The following is a 19,622-nucleotide window of genomic DNA, read 5'->3' as shown; positions in this document are numbered from 1 at the left end:
AGGGGAGAGAGAGAGGATGAGGATGGAGGAGGAGGGGAGAGACGGAGGAAGGGGATGAGGAGGAAGAAGAGGAGAGAGATGGAGGAAGGGGAGGAAGGGGAGAGACGGAGGCGGCGGCGAGGGAGGGCCCAGGGGACTCACTCTCCACGATGGTCTTGCGCCCGGTGCCGTCGTCGCTGATCTGCTGGATGTTGCCGAAGTGGATGTCGCTGTAGAAGATGCGGTTGCTGCCGGCGGCGCCGGCGCGGTAGTCGAAGGCCAGGGCGATGACGTTCTTCATGTGCTCGGCGTCCTCGAAGGGCTTGACGGGCGCGTTGAGGTTGCTCTCGTCCGACAGGTGGATGCTCTTGAGGATGGTGCGCTCGGAGTAGAGCAGGTAGCCGTCGTAGTCCCGGCAGCTCACCCCGTCCTCGGCGAGCATGCCGTGGGCACAGGCGCACGTCCGCTGCCCGTTGCCACGGAACAGGCACAGCTGCTGGCAGCTGCCGTTGTTCTGGGCACAGACGTTGGTGCCTGCGGGGAGAATATGGATCAAACCCCGCACAGAAGGGGTGGGGGGCTTGGGTGGCAGACTGGAGGGGGCGTGTGGGCCCTAAGGTCTGGGGGGACCCCAGGCCCCACATTTCAAGGACCGTACGGGCACTCCCGGGTCACGTGTTTTAACGTCTCCCCCACGGTCCCAGAGAAGGGAGGGGGAAAACCCGATTCAAGCCGAAGGGAAGGGCCGTGGGGGCAGGCTGCTGTGGGGTGGAAAGCGAGCGGGAGCCCTCGGAACACGCTCTGGGCCTCAGTCGACGCTCCAAAGTCAGGGCGGCAGCGACGTGAAACCAGCCCAGTGGAGACACCAGGCTGCTCGGCCCCAGCACGGGGCAGGCTGGACACAGCAGCCCCCGCGGGGACGCACCCCTTTGCCTGGCTTGGTTGAACACTTTGATGTCCTTCAGCTGCACCCCGATCCCCGTCCGCAGGGACACCGACTCGGTGGCGTTCTCCTTGCTGCCCCTTTTGATGGAGCCGTTGGCGTGGGTCCTGGAAGGGGAGCGAGGTCAGTGAGCTGGAGGGGTCGCAGGGCGGGACCGGCCACCATCCGCCAGCGTGCACACGCCCTGGGCCCCCACCGCCATCCTGGCTCTCATGCACCCCCCCGGGATTACACATACCCCCTGCACCCCCACGCCCTACAGCCACGCTCACACCCCTCAGGGTTACACCCCCACTCCCCCCACGCCCCCCCCGGGATTACACATACCCCCTGCACCCACGCCCTACAGCCACGCTCACCCCCCCTCAGGGTTACACCCCCACTCCCCCTACCCCCCCACCCCCTGCACCCACGCTCACCCCACACTCCCCCTGCACCCACGCCCTACAGCCACGCTCACACCCCCTCAGGGTTACACCCCCACTTCCGGGGTTACACACACACCTCACCCCCCCACTCTCTCAGGTGAGTCCTCCAGGACTCCGCACCACCATGCCCCGCGGCCACAGAGCTCCAGCACTGGCGTGGGTAGAGCGGCACCGGGCAGGCAGCCACTCCAGCCATAGCCCTGCCCAGCGCCGTGGCTCCATGGCTGCGGGTGGGTCAGGGGCATACTCTGGACAGCAGTCTCTATGGTTCAGAGTGCTGGAGGACCCCCAGGGGACCACAGGCGTGATCGCGAGCATGCCGGGAATTACAGCCTTTTATGCAAATGAGATGCAAATGTAAAGCAGGTGCATTGCCTCATTTGCATAACACCTCCAGATCCCGCCCCCCAGGGGCCGTACCGGTCGCTCCAGTAGATGTAACCCTCGAAGACCGACACCGAGAACATGTCCATGTTGTTGCTGGCCAGGACGACCTGCCGGTTCTCGCCCGTCTCCAGGTCGATGCGTTCGATCTTGTCCATGCGAGCGTCGCACCAGTACAGCTTCCCGTCCTGCAGGGGGAGGCAACCCGCCCGGGTGGGCCACGGCTCAGCGGGGCGGAGGGGGACGGGGGGGGAGCCTGCACGTCGCCCTGGGGGCTCAGCGCGTGGAAGGGCAGAGCCCGAGCCAACGTTATTTACGTCTTATCGTCACCCCGGGGGCCCAGGTCCCCGCCCCACAGACAGACCAGACATGGGCCCAGGAAACGAGCCGCTCAGCAGTGCCCCAGCTGCGTCTGGCTTCGCACTCAGAGCTCCGCAGCCCTCCAGGCCCTCCCACTGCAGGGTGACGGCTGCATTTTGGGTGGTCCCGACGCACTGATAACTGGGTGTCCTGCCCCTCCTGGGATGGGCCATTGTAGCTCAGATCCACCTGGCCCGACAGCTGCTCCCGTACACCCGCCTGCATCCGTTACCAGCGCCGCAACGCACGGCGGCCGCCGTACCTGGTAGTCGACCGAGATCCCGTTGGGCCAGCTGATGCTCACGTTGACCAGGACCATCCGTTCTGTCCCATCCAGGCGGGAGCGTTCGATGCGGGGGTACTGGCCCCACTCCGTCCAGAACAGGTACCTGTGGGGGCACCGGGCACGGCTCGCCAGTGACCCCGCTGTGCACATGCCCCCCGCCCTTGGATCGCCCCCCTCCCCTGACCCCTGGCGCTCTCACAACCTCTGGGGTCCCGGGTGCCTGGAGGAGAAGCGGCTTGCTGCAGCCGAGGGGTGGGCCGGGGTGTCTGGCAGTCCAGGGGCTCACCCCACGCCTGACAGGGCAGGTCTCTGAAAGCAGCCGGTGGTTTTGGGAGCCCAGTCTGAGATGCCTCAGGCTGGACTGTCCGAGGTGCTGCCAGTCGGGGGGAGCTACGGGTGCTCAGCACCTCAGAAAACAAGGCCCAGAGAGTATCACAGAAGCAGCAGCCGCTTTGGGCCTGATCCTCAGGGTGGGGCAAGGTTCTGCATGAAGTCAGGGCCAGAGCTGGGGAGAGAACCCAGGAGTCCTGGCTCCTAGTCACCCCCACCCCGGTCTAACCCACCAGCCCCCCGTCCCCTCCCAGACCTGGGCACAGAACCCAGGAGTCCTGGCTCCTAGTCACCCCCACCCCGGTCTAACCCACCAGACCCCCGTCCCCTCCCAGACCTGGGCACAGAAACCAGCCCCCCTGCTTTAATTCACTAGACCCCACTTCTCCCCCAGCACTGGGGAGAGAACCCAGGAGTCCTGACCACACTAGAGCCAATGCTGGGGAGTCCTGTAATTAAAGGACCCCCCAGCAGCCAAGCACAGAACCCAGGAGCCTGACTCCTAATTTACTAAACCCCACTCCTGCCCCCGAGCTGAGAACTGAACCCGGGAGTCCTGGCTCCCAGCCCGACCCCGGTGGCTGAGGCCTGGAGAGGTTTCACCTAGTCCAGTCCAGGGCAGCCGGCCCCCCGCGGGCGCCTCACCCTTTCTCCGGGTGCACCGTGATGGCCCGAGGCTTGTCCAGCCCCTGCGAGATGACGACGTAGCGGAACGACCCGTTCAGCCTGGCCACCTCGATGACGTCGAAGCCTTGGTCCGTCCAGTAGATGTTTCCTGGGGCGGGCGACAGTGACGCCCTGTGAGCCAGGCCCCGCTCCCGGCTGTGCCGGCACGTGGCTCCCCTCCCCGCAGGGCCGGAGCCCAGGGGACGTAGGGACGCGCCTCACCTGCTATCCAGTCGACCGCGATGCCTTCCACGCGCCCAATCCCGTTGGTGACCACGTCCTCCCGCCACGTCTGGTCGCGCTTGGCCCGGCTGATGGTGCTGAGCCCCATATCCACCCAGTAGATGGTGTCGTTCTCTAGGGGGCAGAGCGGGCGGGGGGTCAGGCAGGCAGCGAGAGGGGCACGTTCTGCACAAATCTCACCAGCTGGGGGCGCTCACGCAAGGGGGACGACATGCCAGAAATAGGATCCTGGGCAGGGCTGCAGATACGGGGGGCGCTCAGGGGCTACGGGGATTGGGGACAAGGCTCCGGACACCGTAGGGTGCAGGGCTCTGGCTAAGGCCTCGTTAAACCTCACGCCGACCGGCCGCTGTCCCAGAGCTGAAGAGGGTGGGGGCGAGGGCCGCCCAGCGACACCGCTCCGCATCTCCAGCGCCTCCCAGCCTTCCGGAGCCGCCCTGCCCACCCTGGCGTCACCATCCCCATCATGCCACGGGGGAAACTGAGGCACAGAGTGGCAAAGGGACTCCCTGGTTGGGTCAGCAGCTGAGCCGGGCACAGAACCCAGGAGTCCTGGCTCTCGGCACTGCCTGGCAGCAGGGAGGGACGTTGTCTCCCCTCCAGTCTCCAGCAGGGCATTAGTCCTGCTCCGGTCGGGCCCGAAGCCTGGTCTATGAGACCGTGTCCCTGGTGCCCGAAGAGCGGCGCACGGCGGCTCTCACCCGCGTGGAAATCGATCCCCACGGCCAGCGAGGTCCCGGACACGGGCACCAGGGCGTCCGACTTGTCGTTGGGATCCAGGGGGATGCCGCGGATCCCCTCGTGCACCGAGTACAGCAGGAAGGAGCCCACGCCTGCGAAGGGAAGGGGACAGTCAGGCCCCGCGGGGTCTCTGCCAGCGCGGGGGAGCCAGGGAGCCGCTGGGCTGTGGGGAAAGGGCAGCGGCTTCCCGAGGGCTGAGCAGAGCCATGGAGAAGGGACTCCTGGGCGGCCCAGCCCGTGTCCCAGCAGCACCGAGGCTGGTCTGTGCCGGGACCGGGGGCGGGGGGGGTTGTACTGGGTCAGATGCAGCATGAGGCATAACCACACGTGCCTCCCCCAGTGCCCCCCCCACGCCCACCTCCCGGCGCGCTGGTTACAGTGACGCATGGGAGCCGTGGGCGAGAGCGAAGGCAGCTGTCACGGGTTCAGCTCCGCAGGCGGGAGGAGGGGGAGCAGGAGATGTGGGGCACAGTGGGCTGCGTTGCCAGGACACCCCCCAGCGGTGCAGATGGTGCTTGTGGGGCTGAGCTGACAGGCCCGAGCGGCTGCAATGGAGCACGTCTACACTGAGAACCCGCTCCGGGGGGGGGGCGCAGTTCCATGCAGGTGGGAAGGACCCCCCCATCGCCCCCATTATTACAGCCGTACCCGCGGGGAAGGGGGTCGGACCCTGGGCTCTCAGCAGCCCCCACAGGCAAGCGATTGAGCTCAGAGCCTGACCCACTGCCCTTGGGCTGGGGATCCGGCTAAGCCGAGCTATCTCCTCCCCGGCTCCGGGCTGGGCCCCGTCGCTGCGATCAAATCCCCCTCCTCACCGTGCTCTCTGACACTCCCCATCACCAGCACCCGGCCACCCCCTGCCAGCACCCGGCCACCCCCTGCCAGCACCACCCAGCTGCTTCTTGTGTAACCGAGCGCGTCCCCAGCGGCTGCAGGCTGAATTCGCCCGTCCTGCGCCGGTCCCCTCAAAGGGGGGCGTGGAGTGACACTGGAGAGCCCTGGCCGTGGGGAGCTGCTGCAAGGAGTGATCAGGACCTGGGCCCGAACCCCCTGGGCAGAGCTCCCAAGGCTGAGATGCCTTGGCGGGGGGGGCTCTGTCCCTTGCTGCCATTTGCCGGGAGAACCAAGGGGAGAAGCCAGCAGGGAGCGAGGCCTGGGGAAGGGAAACCGGCGGCCCTGAGGCCAGGGAGGGATGAGCCCAGGCGCCTCCGTCTCCTCCTGGCGTCTCTTGCTCCCCGGGGGCTGCTCCAGCCTTTGCTGACGGCGAGACGCGCCGGTCCCCCGTGCCAGGCCTCGAGCGGGCGTCCTGCCCCACTCCACGGAGCCGGACAGGGAAGGAGGCCCCTGCCACCGGGCAAACGGCACCATCTCTCCTCCGCCCCCCTGGCCATCAGACTGGGCCGGCGACCGCCTGCGCGCAGGCCGCCCCGTGAGGAAGCCGGGTGGCAACGCCCCGCGCCCGAGCGGAGGGCAGCCGCGCGGCGCACAGCAGGACAGCCCTGTGCCAGGGCGTGGGGGGCACGGGGAGGCGGACTCACCTTCGCAGGACTGCTGCCCGCTCTTGAGGCTGTAGCCGGCTGTGCACATGCAGGAGCGGGTGGTGGGCGAGGTGGGCAGGCAGAGCTGCGAGCAGTCGCCATTGTTCACGCTGCAGGGGTTGGTGCCTGGGCGAGAGAAGGGAGCGAGTCAGGGGCCTGGCCAAGGCAGATCCTGATCTGACCCACAAGTGCTTTCAGACACCCCCTCCCGTCCTGGGACCTGCTCGCTGGGCCACACGCAGCCAGCTGGACGCCAGAGCCATCGCCCGCCCGCCTGCCAGCCAGAGCGGCACCCGCCTGCACCAGCATCGGCACGACGGGGGACGGGGCTTTCAGCCGGGGCACTGGATGGACACAGCAACCCCCAGATCCCAGCCCCAGCGGGTGCCGGGCGCTTCCAGCCAGCAGCGGGGCCCAGGGACCCCTGGCAGTGCCAGGCCCCACACATCAATCCCCAACCAGAGAGTGGAGCCGGCTGCAGCGTCGCCCCCACAACCCCCCGCGGCAAGAAATCCTGAGCCAGGCACCCAAATCGCCAGAGCTCTCCAAATAACTCAGGTCGGGTGCCTGGGCCTGCCGGCTCCTGTGGTCGGGTCACATCTTCACCCGTAGAGCCCTCCCCGGGGTTGGGGGGCCGCTCCTCCCTCCCCGGGGGGCGGCTCCTCCCCCCTCCCGGCCCCCTCCCCGGGGGGGGCGGCTCCTCCCCTCCTGCCCCTCCCGGGGCGGCCTCCCCCTCCCTGCCTCCCGGGCCGCTCCTCCCCTCCTGCCCCCTCCCGGGGCGGCTCCCTCCCCTCCTGCCCCTCCCGGGGCGGCTCCTCCCCCGTCCCGGCTCTCTCACCGTGCTGGACGCTCTCGTCATAGACCTTCATGTGCATGACCAGCGTGGTGCTGTTGCGCAGGACGACGGCCCCCGTCCCGTCCTTCTTGTTGCAGGTGCCCATCTTCTCCGAGGCCTGGTCCGTCCACCACAGCTTGTCGCCTGCCAGGGGAGGGGCCCGGGCACTCAGCACCGCGCCCGCTGCCCACCGCCCGCAGCCCACCCCGGGGCCCGGCAGCAGCGCCAGCCTCCAGCGGGCAGCCGGGCTCCACCCGCAGCCTGCAACCATCTGGGGGCGGGGGGCTCGGGCTGCTTCCCAACGGGGAAATGTCCCCCGGCCCCCACCCCAATATCCCCCCCGCTCCACCCCTGCCTGCAACCATCTGGGGCGGGGCTCCGCTGCTTCCCAACGGGAAATGTCCCCGGCCCCCACCCCAATATCCCCCGCTCCACCCCTGCCTGCAACCATCTGGGGCCGGGGGGCTCGGGCTGCTTCCCAACGGGGAAATGTCCCCCAGCCCCCACCCCCACAATATCCCCCCCGGCTCCACCCGCAGCCTGCAACCATCTGGGGGTGGGGGGCTCGGGCTGCTTCCCAACGGGGAAATGTCCCCCGGCCCCCCCCCCAATATCCCCCACGCTCCACCCGCAGCCTGCAACCATCTGGGGCCGGGGGGCTCCGGCTGCTTCCCAACGGGGAAATGTCCCCCGGCCCCCCCCCCCAAATCCCCCGGGCGCCCCCCCCCGCCTGCAACCATCTGGGGCCGGGGGGCTCCGGCTGCTTCCCAACGGGGAAATGTCCCCCGGCCCCCACCCCAAAAAACCCCAGGCGCCACCCCCAGCCTGCAACCATCTGGGGCCGGGGGGCTCCGGCTGCTTCCCAACGGGGAAATGTCCCCCGGCCCCCACCCCAATATCCCCCCCGCTCCACCCCCTGCCTGCAACCATCTGGGGCCGGGGGGCTCCGGCTGCTTCCCAACGGGGAAATGTCCCCCGGCCCCCACCCCAATATCCCCCTGGCTCCACCCGCAGCCTGCAACCATCTGGGGCCGGGGGGCTCCGGCTGCTTCCCAACGGGGAAATGTCCCCCGGCCCCCATCCCCTCCATATCCCTCGGTTCCCCCCCTTCTCCACCTCCTCAGCTCCACCCCCGCCCCCTCCGGGCACAGGGAGCGCGTGGCCGGCTGCTGGGGGCCCCCTCCCCCGGCTCTCACCCATGATGGCCAGCGCGGTGGCCTTGCTGAGCTGGCTCTTCATGGCTTCCAGGACCTCCAGGCCGCTGCCGTCCAGGTTGCACCGGTTGATGGTGCCGGCGCCGGAGCTGATCCAGTAGAGCTTGTTCTCCGGGTAATCGATGGCCAGGCCTGGGGAGGTGGGGGGGATTCGCCGTTAGCCCCCCCGTGGGCAGAGAGCGGCAGCACCGGGGGGATCCCGGCACAGCATGGCCGCCGGTCCCGGCACGAGGGGCCCGTACGAGGCTCAGTGGCCCCGGAAGGGCTGGCAGGAAATGGGACGGGGTGACCCTGGCCCTGAGCCCTCCCCAGCTGCCACCCCCCAGGCGGGAAGGGGGTGACCCCGTTCGGGGGGGTGGGGTCCGTACCGACAGGCCCTCTCTGGTTGGTAAAGAGGAAGCTGCGGTTGCTGCCGTCCATGTTGGCGATGCTGATGTTGTCCCCGTCCGTCCAGTAGAGCTTCCTGCACCAGACAGACAGACATGGGGGGTGGTTGGGATCAGAGCTCAAATCAACTCCCCCCACGTGCAGCCATGACCCACAGCCCCTGCTGGCCCAGCCCTGGGCTCCTCCTGGCTCTGCCGGTGCCCCTCACTCCCGACCCACAGCCCCCTGCCAGCCCAGCCCTGGGCTCCCCACCCCCAGCTCTGCCGGTGCCCCTCACTCCCGACCCACAGCCCCTGCCAGCCCAGCCCTAGGCTCCCCCTGGCTCTGCCGGTGCCCCTCACTCCCGACCCACAGCCCCTGCCAGCCCAGCCCTAGGCTCCCCCTGGCTCTGCCGGTGCCCCTCACTCCCGACCCACAGCCCCTGCCAGCCCAGCTCTTGTCCCCACGGAGAGGCTCAGGTCAGCCCTTCTGTTCTCTTCCTGATACAGCTGAGGGTCCCCTCCATTTACTCCCCCTGGGACCCACAACCCCAGAAAGCCAGGACCCAGCCACACACACGACCCCCCTGCGCCCCCTTCCCACGGTGCGTTCCTGCCCCCCAGTGGCTCACCCCTGGAGCGGGTGAACCACCAGGCAGTGGGGCTTTTCCAGCCCCTGGATCACCGCGTTCTTGAAGGAGCCGTCCAGCCGGGCCACGTTGATCTGCTTGCGGTTGGCGTCGTAGCTGGTCCAGAAGAGGTTTCTGGAAACCCAATCCACAGAGAGGCCGTGAGCGTTGGGCAGGTCTGCAAGGCAAGGGGCACGGGAGAGTCGTTAGGGGGGCGCAGGGGGGAGGGGAGGGGAGGGGCCGGTGAAAGGGGGGGCGGCACCCCCTGCCCTCCAGCTCGGAGCGATGGGGGCTGCCCCGGCCTGGGACCCCGCCCACCTGCGGACACGACGGTCTCCACGCCGGTGCCGTTGATGAAGGCCCGTTTGATGGTCTGGGTGCGGACGTCGGACCAGTAGATGCGCTGCTCCGGGGCGTCGTAGTCCACGGCCGTGACGTTGTCGATGTCGGGCACGGTGAAGGAGATGATGTAGTTGTAGTAGGGGTTGTCGATGTCCACGCCCCGGATCTCCATCTGCCGCGCGTACAGCAGGAACTTCTTCAGCTCTGGGGCGCGAGAGACGGCGTGAGGGGCGGCGGGGGGACCGCGGCTGCCCACCGGAGACCCGCCCCCCTGCCCTGCCCACAACCCGCCCCCTGCCCTGCCCACAACCCGCCCCCCTGCCCACCGGAGACCCGCCCCCCCTGCCCTGCCCTGCCCACAACCCGCCCCCCTGCCCACCGGAGACCAGCCCCCCCTGCCCTGCCCACAACCCGCCCCCCTGCCCACCGGAGACCCGCCCCCTGCCCTGCCCACAACCCGCCCCCCTGCCCACCGGAGCCCCGCGCCCCCGGCCCTGCCCACAACCCGCCCCCGGCCCACCGGAGACCCGCGCCCCCTGCCCTGCCCTGCCCATCGGAGACCCACGCCCCCTGCCCACAACCCGCCCACAACCCGCCCCTGCCCACCGGAGACCCGCCCCTGCCCTGCCCACAACCCGCCCCTGCCCACCGGAGACCCGCCCCTGCCCTGCCCACAACCCGCCCCTGCCCACCGGAGACCCGCGCCCCTGCCCTGCCCACAACCCGCCCCTGCCCACCGGAGACCCGTCCCCCTGCCCTGCCCACAACCCGCCCCTGCCCACCGGAGACCCACCCCTGCCCCGCCCACAACCCGCCCCTGCCCACCGGAGACCCGCCCCTGCCCTGCCCACAACCCGCCCCTGCCCACCGGAGACCCGCGCCTGCCCTGCCCTGCCCACCGGAGACCCGCCCCTGCCCCGCCCACAACCCGCCCCTGCCCTGCCCTGCCCACAACCCGCCCCTGCCCACCGGAGACCTGCCCCCGCCCTGCCCACAACCTGCCCCCTGCCCACCGGAGACCCGCCCCTTGCCCTGCCCACAACCCGCCCCTGCCCACCGGAGACCCGCCCCTGCCCTGCCCTGCCCACAACCCGCCCCTGCCCTGCCCTGCCCACAACCCGCCCCTGCCCACTGGAGACCCGCCCCTGCCCTGCCCTGCCCACAACCCGCCCCCTGCCCACCGGAGACCCGCCCCTGCCCTGCCCACAACCCGCCCCTGCCCACCGGAGAGCCGCGCCCCCTGCCCTGCCCCTGGCCCAGCCTGTGCTCTGCTCCCCCAGCCACGCCCCGGGCCCAGCCAGCGCCCTGCTGCCTGTCTCCCACGCCTCCTGCCCCGCCCCTGGCCCCACCTACACCCCACTGTCCCTACCCCACTCCCCCTGCCCGGCCCCCAGCACCACCTACACCCTGCTCCTCCACCCCACCTGCCCCACCCGCGGCCCACGCCCAGTCCTGCTCCCCCACCACCAATCTCCCCCCACCCTGACTCCCCTCACAACCACTCCCCACCTGCTCCTCCTGCCTGCCCACAACCTCATCGACTCCCCCGGCCCCTCCCTGCCCCGCTCCCCCCACCGCTGTCCCCCCCCCCAGGGATTTCCTTCCCTCCCTCCCCCCACCATTCCTGGAGGCACATCCCTTCACCAAAAGCTTGTCTGGAACTGCCAAGACAGTGAGGTCCACGGCTTAGAGCAGGGGGGCTGGGAGCCAGGACTCCTGGGTTCTATCCCCACCTCTGGGAGGGGAGTGGGGTGTGGTGGGTTGGAGAAGGGGGGCTGGGAGCCAGGACTCCTGGGTTCTATCCCCACCTCTGGGAGGGGAGTGGGGTGTGGTGGGTTGGAGAAGGGGGGCTGGGAGCCAGGACTCCTGGGTTCTATCCCCACCTCTGGGAGGGGAGTGGGGTGTGGTGGGTTGGAGAAGGGGGGCTGGGAGCCAGGACTCCTGGGTTCTATCCCTGATCCTACTGAGCGACCTTAGGCAAGGCTGTTTCCTGCTCTGTATACGGGGTCGCAGAGGGCCCCATGGGGGCGGGAGGGGGGGGTTGTCAAGCTCTCCCGTCCGCTCCAAGGGGCCCCCACCTACCGTAGCATGTGGTGTTATCCTTGTCCAGCTTCATGAGGTGGGGGCAGGCGCAGGAGGAGGTCTGGTTGTAGTTGATCAAGCAGAGGTGGGAGCAGGGCCCTTTGCCGCCGTTGGCCTCGCAGGGGTTGGGAGCTGGGCCGAGGGGGAGAGCGGAGGGAGGTCAGTGATGACCCCCTGCCAGGACAGGCCTGTTCCCTGCCCCCCCAGGGCGAGACAGGGATGCTGACGCCGGCTGGGATACCAGCCCGTCTGCGCAGAGCCTGGAGGGGCAGCTCCCTCTCCTGACCCCTTTGGAGTCGGTGCCGGGGGCTCACGACGCAGAGTCCAGTGACTCCGGCTCCCTAAACCCACCAGGCCCCATTCTCCAGGGTCGCTCATGTCAACACAGCGGCAGCCAGTGCCCGTCGGGGGGCGCTCTCTGCACCGGCGGCATGATGGGGCCAGGGCAGCAGAGAACCAGGCCCAGCAAAAGAGACGGGGTGTCGTGGGGGGCTTTGATACACGATTCTGCCGGCCACAGCGCACAAAGGGGGGCCAAGGGCAGCTCCATTTGGAATGCAGCTGCATCCCCCTGGATGCAAGCCACGGGACCCCAGCTCCCAGCACGCAACGTCCCCCTGGATGCAAGCCACGGGACCCCAGCTCCCAGCATGCAACGTCCCCCTGGATGCAAGCCACGGGACCCCAGCTCCCAGCATGCAACGTCCCCCTGGATGCAAGCCACGGGACCACAGATCCCAGCATGCAACGTCCCCCTGCACGCAAGCCACGGGACCCCAGCTCCCAGCATGCAACGTCCCCCTAGATGCAAGACATGAGACTACAGCTCCCAGCATGCAATGCTCAATGCTGTTCCCCTGGATGGAAGCCATGGAACCACAGCTCCCAGCATACAATGCTTCCCCCAGATTCATGCTACAGGACTACAGCTCCCATTATGCAATGCTTCCCCTGGATACAAGCCATGGGACCACAGCTCCCAGCATGCAATGTCCCCCTGGATGCAAGCCATGGAACTACAGCTCCCAGCATGCAATGTCCCCCTGGATGCAAGCCATGGAACTACAGCTCCCAGCATGCAATGCTTCCTGCAAATTCCTGCTACAGGACTAGACCTCCCTGGATGCATGCTACAGGACTACAGCTCCCAGCATGCAATGCTCCCCTGGATGCAAGCGACACACAGTTTTGCGCCCCCCCCCCCAAAGCACGTGACCCCCGGGGGTCTCCCCGGCCGCGCCCCCCCCACGGCGTTGGCGTCTCACCCAGTGGCTGGCGGGACGGGTGATAGACCTGCAGGTCGAAGGGCTGCGTGTTGGTTCTCTGCACCACGGTGACGTTGTGGCCCGTCCACTTGTTGGCCTTGGCCAGGGTGTTGGTGCGCCAGTCGGTCCAGTAGACCTCGCCGCCGTACAGGGTGACGGCGAAGGGGTGGGACAGGTACTCGTGGCCCCGCAGCACCTCCATGTGCCCCGAGCCGTCGTACAGCGCCGAGTAGATGGCGTCCGACCTGCGCCGTCAGGGGGCAAGGGCACGGCGTGAGGCTGGAGCCGGGGCTGGGCGGAGCGAGGGGCTGGCAGATTGTGGGGTACAGCCCAGCGCCCCATGTCCCCTTCCCCTGGGATCCTCCTCCCCATGCCCCCTCCCTCCGGGATGCCTCTGCCCCCCCAGGATCCCCTTCCTGGGCCCCCCGGGCCCTCTCCCCCCAGGATCCCCCTCCCCGGGCCCCCTTCCCCTGGTATCCCCCTCCTGGCCCCCCCGCGCCCCCTCCCCGGGTTACCTGGCGTCGATCCAGAGGATGCGTTTCTCCAGGTAGTCGACGGTCAGGCCGTTGGGCCACCCCCCCGAGCCCGTCTCCTTGTGGATGGTGCGCCGGCCCTGGCCGCTCATGGAAGCCGCCTCGATGCGGGGCAGGCTGGCGTCCCAGTCCGTCCAGAACAGGATGCTGGGGGGGGAGGAGGAGTCAGAGGGCCTGTCGCTGGGGAGGGGGGCAGAGGGGAAGGGGGTGCATGGCTCCAGGGAGGGAGCCAATCACCCCTGTATCTGGGCCAGAGGGGGGCAGGGTGAGCCCCTGGTTCTCAGGGCAGTCGCTAACCACGGCCCCAGCACCTTCGGGTGAGTCATCTCCGTATTGCCATGGCAACGCCCCCCCACCCCCAGGAGTCCCCCCATTAGCGCCCGGCTCTGACTGGGGCTCCGGCCCCTGCTGGGCGGGGAAGGCCCAGCCCAGCTCCAGGGCCGGGCCCAGGGGCGGCCCGCCTGCCCCCTCGCGGTCCCCCCACCCACCCGTAGCGTGGGTCCAGGGCGATGGCGCGCGGGTGCTCGATGTCCCCGGCCAGCAGCGTGGTGCGCATGGCGCCGTCCAGCTTGGCCACCTCGATCTGGTCCAGGTTGCTCTCCACCCAGTAGATGTTGCCGGCGATCCAGTCGACGGCCAGGCCCTCGGGCGTGGCCAGCCCGTACTGGATCACCACCTCGAAGCTGGTGAGAGCTGCAGGACAGGGCAGGGAGCGCGGCACCGTCAGGGCTACGGCCTAGCCCCCCGTCTCCCTCCCCCCGCTGTCCGCCAGGAGCCCAGAGGGGGCTCAGCTCCCCCCACCGACAGCCGCCAAAAGCAACGTGAATCCTCTTCTGCCAAATCCCGTCCTACCCGCAGCCCCTGCCACCCCACCCGCAGCTCTGCCAGTGCCCGTCAGTCCCCACCCGCAGCCCCGGATATCCTGGCCCTGGGCTCCCCCCCAGCTCTGCAGTGCCCCTCAGTCCTGACCCACAGCCCTGAAGGACCCCGTGTAGGGTGACCAGATGAGATGAAGAAAATATCGGGAGTATCTCAAGCCCTGGGGAAAACCCGGCCCCTCGTCCTAAGGCCAAAGCAAGGAGCTGAGCTGGGGGCCTTCTGCCCCCATGAGCTGAGTCACTGGAGATCCCCCCGTCCCTGGGGCCCTGCACCCCGAGCCCCGGGTTTCTCTCCCATGGAATTTGAGGCTCCCGAAGGCGCTAATCGGGTTAGGATGAGCTTTCAGCAAGCTCAGCTGCGGGGTTGTAATTACCATTAGAGAATTGCTGGGAATGCTAATTAACTCCCACATAACGATCAGCAGTTAAAGGCAGAAAGGTATCATTATCTGGGGCTGTACGCTCTAGCCACGGCACGGCCCCCCGGGGCTGGGGGAGGGTAAGGACTAGCTCCAAGGGACTATTTCCCTCTGCAACTTCCTCTCTGTTCACAGCAGCTCCCTGCCCTGCAGGTGAAGATTCCTGCTCCCAGCTCCCGCTACTTTGTCTTCTCTTGGCTCCCGGAGGCTCATGCCACCCGAGGGCCCTGAGGGTTGGGTTCCCCTCACAGCAATCTGGTGGGCGGCTGGAAGGGGGGGACACGGTGACAGAATGGTGGCAGCGGTGGGATACTGGCTCCAGATTCAGGGCCAAGGTGGCCGCTTTGGACCCGGAGCTGGAGAGTTCGAATTCCGGGTGTCCCCGCCCTACCCCAGATGCGTCTGTGCCCCACAGCACGTGGCTCTGTGAGGTGGCCACAGGGTTTTGCGCGGCTGCGTCTGTTCCCACCACTCACCCCCGTTCTCCAGCAGCTTCCCCCGGTAGATCTTGTCCTCCACCACGTCCGTCCAGTAGAGGGAGCTCTGGTTGAGGTGGAAGTCGAGGGCGATGGTGTTGCGCAGGCCGGGCACCAGGACGCTGTAGTCGCCCTTCTGCAGGTCGATGCGCCGGATCTCGTGGCGGTTGGAGAAGATGATGAAGGGCTTGAAGGGGTCTGCGGGCCAAAGGGGCGTCAAGGGGAGGCTGGGACCAGCCAGGCTGCAGGCAGAGCCGCACCCTGTGCCCAGTTATAACACAGGAGCAACGGGCACCCGTCCCCCCCGGCGTCTCTGCAGTGCGCACAGCGGGATCCCCCCCCGGCGTCTCTGCAGTGCGCACAGCAGGTGCCCGTCTCCCCCGGCGTCTCTGCAGTGCACACAGCAGGACCCCCCCCCGGCATCTCTGCAGTGTGCACAGCAGGTCCCCATCTCCCCCGGCGTCTCTGCAGTGCACACAGCAGGACACCCCCCCTCCGGCGTCTCTGCAGTGCACACAGCAGGACACCCCCCCTCCGGCGTCTCTGCAGTGCACACAGCAGGACAACCCCAGCGTCTCTGCAGTGCGCACAGCAGGACACCACCCCAGCGTCACTGCAGTGCACACCGCAGGCCACCCCCCCCCCAGCGCCTCTGCAGTGCACACAGCAGGACCCCTGCCCCCCCCGCGTCTCTGCAGTGCACGCACACACACACGCGCGCTCCCTCCAGTTGGGGTGTTACTCTGGATGCGGAGGGAATCAGGATCAGCCCCCGGCCTGCCCGCCCGTGCCAATCGCCCCCTGGAATGCCAGGGGCCTGGCGGTGCTGCTCCCAGGGCTCCAGCCCCCCCCCACCCCCGGCTGCCTGCTCACCCAGGCTGCGGCAGCTCTCGCCGTCGGGCTCCAGCATCCAGCCCTCGTAGCAGGAGCACTTCACGTTGTACTTGTCCTGCTCGCACTTCTGGCTGCACTTGAGGTGCTTGGCACAGTAGCTCTGGATCTGGCAGGTCCGGTTGTCGGCGCCCAGCTCCATGCCCAGCGGGCAGGAGCAGACGATGCCCTCGCCCGGGGCCACTGTGCAGTTGTGGCTGCAGCCGCTGCTGTTCAGAGAGCACTGGTCTGCGGAGAGAGAGCGTGGCCACCGTCAGCCCTGGTGGCAGTGGCCTCTTGGCGCGTCGGGGAGAGAACCCAGGAGTCCTGGCTCCCCGCCCACTCTACCACTCGACCCCTCTCCCCTCCCTGAGTCGGGACTAGGAAGCCTGACTCCCGGTTCTCCCGCCCCCACGGCTCACCACACAGCTCGCCCTCGTCGGAGCCGTCGCCGCAGTCGTCGGTGCCGTCGCACAGCTTGTCGGGCGGCAGGCAGACGGAGGTGGTGTTGGCGCAGGTGTGGGAGGGCGGCTTGCACACCAGCGACTCGCAGTTCTCCTCGTCCGAGTTGTCCTCGCAGTCGCTGTCTCCGTCGCACACCCAGGCCTTGCTGATGCAGCGGGCTGGGGGCGGGAGGGTGGCGTGAGACAACGGGGGGGAGGCGGAGGGGTGTGCCGCCAGACAGCTGACGGGAGGCACCACCCAACAGCAGTGCCCGGTGGGTGCTCAGCACCCACACTATTTTTTTCCCATGGGTGCCCCAGCCCTGGACCCGCCTCCCCAGGGAGCTGTTGTCAGAGCAGGGGATCCATATCCCCAAATGGCAGTCACCACGGCACAGCTGTGGGGGGACGCCCTGGCTCTTACTGCGAGTGACTAAATGCATTAAATTCACGTCGATAACTGTTGATATTTACTCATTATTATTCATTTTCATTACTGCTTAATCTAGCGTCAGACACTTTTGTTCTTGACTTTCTGGCTTTTCCTCTTTTATCGGTTTCATTTTATGCTGTTTCTGATTTTAACACTTGGCTGGTAACTGCCTTCCCCACCCAGTTTTTCCCCTTCTTTCTTGTTCGTCCTTGGCCCTCGTTTCCATGCGAACAACCTGTCGCTTCCGTCTTTGGGCCCAGCTGGGACGTTTGAATGTGGTTCGCTTTGGACAGTCGCCAAGGAGGGATGGAGGGGGAAGTTTGAAAACTGGGGGAAGGAAAAGGTTCAAAGTTTGAACTGTTTTTGACAGGGAAGGGAACCAAAAATGTTTTCATTCTGAACGTTTGCGGGGAGGAAAAAGGAGAAATTGGAAACAAAAATGAATAAAAGAAAATGTTTCAACTTGGGACGGAGAGTTTAAAACCCCTACCGCCCTCTGGCCAAGCCGACCAACGAAAACCGGGAAGGCGACGAGGCCCCCCCAAAACTCTGGGGAAAAAACATTTCAGAAAATGAGACAGAAAAACAGTTTCCATCCAAATTTGTCAGAAGATGGAAAATTTCAAGGAAATCAAGGTGGGGGGAGGGGTGAAGTTAAAAATATCACGTTCAAAAACCAACCAGGTTTTTAAAGAGACGTTTCGAGCAGCTCCGTTCTCAGGGGATCCAAAGGGAGCTGGTGAAAGGCCCCTGCTCCACTCCCACGTCTGGATCTAGCGTCCCCGCTCCCCCCACCCCAGGCTGGATCAAGGCTCCCCGTGCCCGTTACCCGAGTCCTTGCAGCCGAACTTGACGTTGGGGTCGCAGACGTGGGTGACGCCCTCGCAGCTCTTCTCGTCGCTGGAGTCCATGCAGTCGGTGTCGCCGTCGCAGCGCCAGCGCATGGGGATGCACAGCCCATCCAGCCGGCACTGGAATTCGTCCGTGTGGCAGCCCCCAGGTGGGCGGGTGGCTGGGAACGGAGCCCACGCGACAGAGCGTCACCGGCCGCGCCCCATGGCGGGACCCGGCACGGGTGGTGAGGGGGCTTTGGGTGCCTGGGGGGCAGGCAGGACCTGACGCCTGGGGGTGGGGGGCAGGGAGCGGGATTGGGCACCCAGGGCAATACCCGGGGGGCAACAGGGGAGCCCGGGATCCAGTGCTTGGGGGGGTGTTGGCGGCGGGATCCAGGATCTGACACCTGGGCAGGGGGAAGACCAGGATCCAATGATGGGGGGCACCCAGGATCTGATGCCTGGGGTCCAGCCCCCCAAGGGGAGGAGGGGCTCCGGGAGCAGACACCCACGGAGATGTGGCACCCAGGGTGTGGGGTCCGGGGTAGGGAGGGATCTGACTCCGGGGGCGCCCTAAGCATGAAAGCAGCAGGGCCCCCCATGCTGCTGACACTGCCCCATTCATTCCCCCCCCCCATGCCTCCATGCGAAGCTGGTGCTCGTGGGGGGAGGCAGGCAGGACCCCAGGAGGTGGGGGCTCACCCTGGTTGGTGCAGTTGGCGTGGGTCTCGTCGCTATAGTCCCCACAGTCGTTGTCACCGTCGCAGGTCCAGTGCACGGGGATGCAGCGCCCGCTGTTGCACTTGAACTGGTTGCTGGAGCAGGAGTGGCTGCAGCCGGCCTCGTCGCTGTTGTCCCCGCAGTCGTTGTCTGGGCAGGGCAGGCGGGAGGGGAGAAGGGGAGCGTCAGCAGGCACAGAGAGCCGGGCAGCACGGCCCAGTGTCCCTGGGGGTGGGGGGGACACCCCCAGCAGAGCAGAGCTGGAATCTGCAGGGGTGCACCTGAGCCAGCTCCTTTGACAGCATGGGGAGGGGGCGAGCGAGACAGGCCCCCCGCGTCGGCCCCTTCCGCAGCGCCTCCCCCCAAGCCCCCGCCCCCCCGACATGCTCGCTAACGTCACAGCCACAAAAAGAAAACGAAGCACAGAAACTGCATAGATCACCTCATGTACCATGGGGGGCAGGGGGTGGGGCTCCGCCACCCAGCGGGGGGGGATGGGGGAAGGGGGCACGTCCGCGGACCCCTTTGCAATGAGCGTCCACGGGAAGTTTGATTGGATCCAGCCAATTCCTGAGCGCTGCCACTTTAAGGAGGGGTCGTCCGGCTCCGTCCCCGCGGGCTCTGACACCGGTTCGGAGGTTAAACCGCTCTGCCAGGAGCCTGGCACAGAGTCACCCTCACGCTGGCAAACTGTTCCCCTCCCACCTTTCGCTACTCAGACTGGGTGTCTCTCCCTCTCTGTCCGTGCACGACCGTAACACGCCTAAGTCCCTCCCCCATTTCATCGCACGCCGGCACGTCTACTGGCGCCTCTCGTGCACAGGGACGGCCCGACTCCCGCCAGGGAAGGAAGGCCCAGGTGACGCCCAGTTCCGGCGTCGACTGAACAAAGCGGGTTTACAAACTACCCAGCGCCACCGGGCAATTGCCTAGTGGATTTGGGCTAAGACAGTGGCCGGAGAAAGGAGGGTGCAGTGGTTAGGCTCACGAGAGGTGAGTTCAAATCCCCACTCCAAAGCAGGCCTCCTGTGTGACCTGGGGCCACTCACTTAGCTGCTCCCTGACTCCGTTTCCCAGCTGCCATGGGGATAAGTACATGGCCCTGCCTCGCAGGGGGGTGATCTCGGATATGAGACAGTGAGTGGCTCCGATATTACTGTACGGGCTCATCTACGCTAGAAAATTAGATCAACCCAGCTTCTTGGCTCGGGGGGGTGAAAAATCCCCACCCCTGGGAAGGCAGTTAAGCCGCCGTGTAGACAGAGCGAGGTCTCGGCCCCTCGGGGAGGTGGAGAACCTCTCCTGTCGGCGTAGGTAGTGTCTGCGCTGCAGCGGGTCAAGTGTACGCAAGGCCTCTGATTAGGTCTGATTCCCTGAGCTGAACTGA

At 67.3% G+C, this 19,622-nt stretch overlaps 1 protein-coding gene across 2 annotated transcripts in view; it reads right to left on the bottom strand.

The window, feature by feature from the left end:
- LRP1 (LDL receptor related protein 1) overlaps positions 1-19,622 on the bottom strand; it is a 172,756-nt gene that overhangs the window by 39,986 nt on the left and 113,148 nt on the right. For both annotated transcript variants that reach the window (XM_039514552.1, XM_039514553.1), the window contains exons 20-41: positions 18,218-18,385; positions 17,512-17,694; positions 16,229-16,429; positions 15,810-16,055; positions 14,937-15,134; positions 13,652-13,856; positions 13,146-13,310; positions 12,631-12,875; positions 11,366-11,497; positions 9,260-9,487; positions 8,945-9,119; positions 8,316-8,410; positions 7,930-8,079; positions 6,737-6,877; positions 5,899-6,024; positions 4,321-4,452; positions 3,599-3,733; positions 3,356-3,485; positions 2,357-2,483; positions 1,771-1,922; positions 905-1,029; positions 142-513 (exon numbers count right to left, since the gene is read on the bottom strand). In XM_039514552.1, the coding sequence (XP_039370486.1) occupies positions 142-513; positions 905-1,029; positions 1,771-1,922; positions 2,357-2,483; positions 3,356-3,485; positions 3,599-3,733; positions 4,321-4,452; positions 5,899-6,024; positions 6,737-6,877; positions 7,930-8,079; positions 8,316-8,410; positions 8,945-9,119; positions 9,260-9,487; positions 11,366-11,497; positions 12,631-12,875; positions 13,146-13,310; positions 13,652-13,856; positions 14,937-15,134; positions 15,810-16,055; positions 16,229-16,429; positions 17,512-17,694; positions 18,218-18,385 (3,831 nt within the window). The remainder of the gene's footprint in view (positions 1-141; positions 514-904; positions 1,030-1,770; positions 1,923-2,356; positions 2,484-3,355; positions 3,486-3,598; positions 3,734-4,320; positions 4,453-5,898; positions 6,025-6,736; positions 6,878-7,929; positions 8,080-8,315; positions 8,411-8,944; positions 9,120-9,259; positions 9,488-11,365; positions 11,498-12,630; positions 12,876-13,145; positions 13,311-13,651; positions 13,857-14,936; positions 15,135-15,809; positions 16,056-16,228; positions 16,430-17,511; positions 17,695-18,217; positions 18,386-19,622) is intronic.

This window comes from Mauremys reevesii, linkage group 25 (assembly GCF_016161935.1).
Source record: "Mauremys reevesii isolate NIE-2019 linkage group 25, ASM1616193v1, whole genome shotgun sequence".
NCBI lineage: Eukaryota > Metazoa > Chordata > Testudines > Geoemydidae > Mauremys > Mauremys reevesii.
Note: the sequence above shows the minus strand (reverse complement) of the source record. Positions and strands in the feature narration are given on the sequence as shown.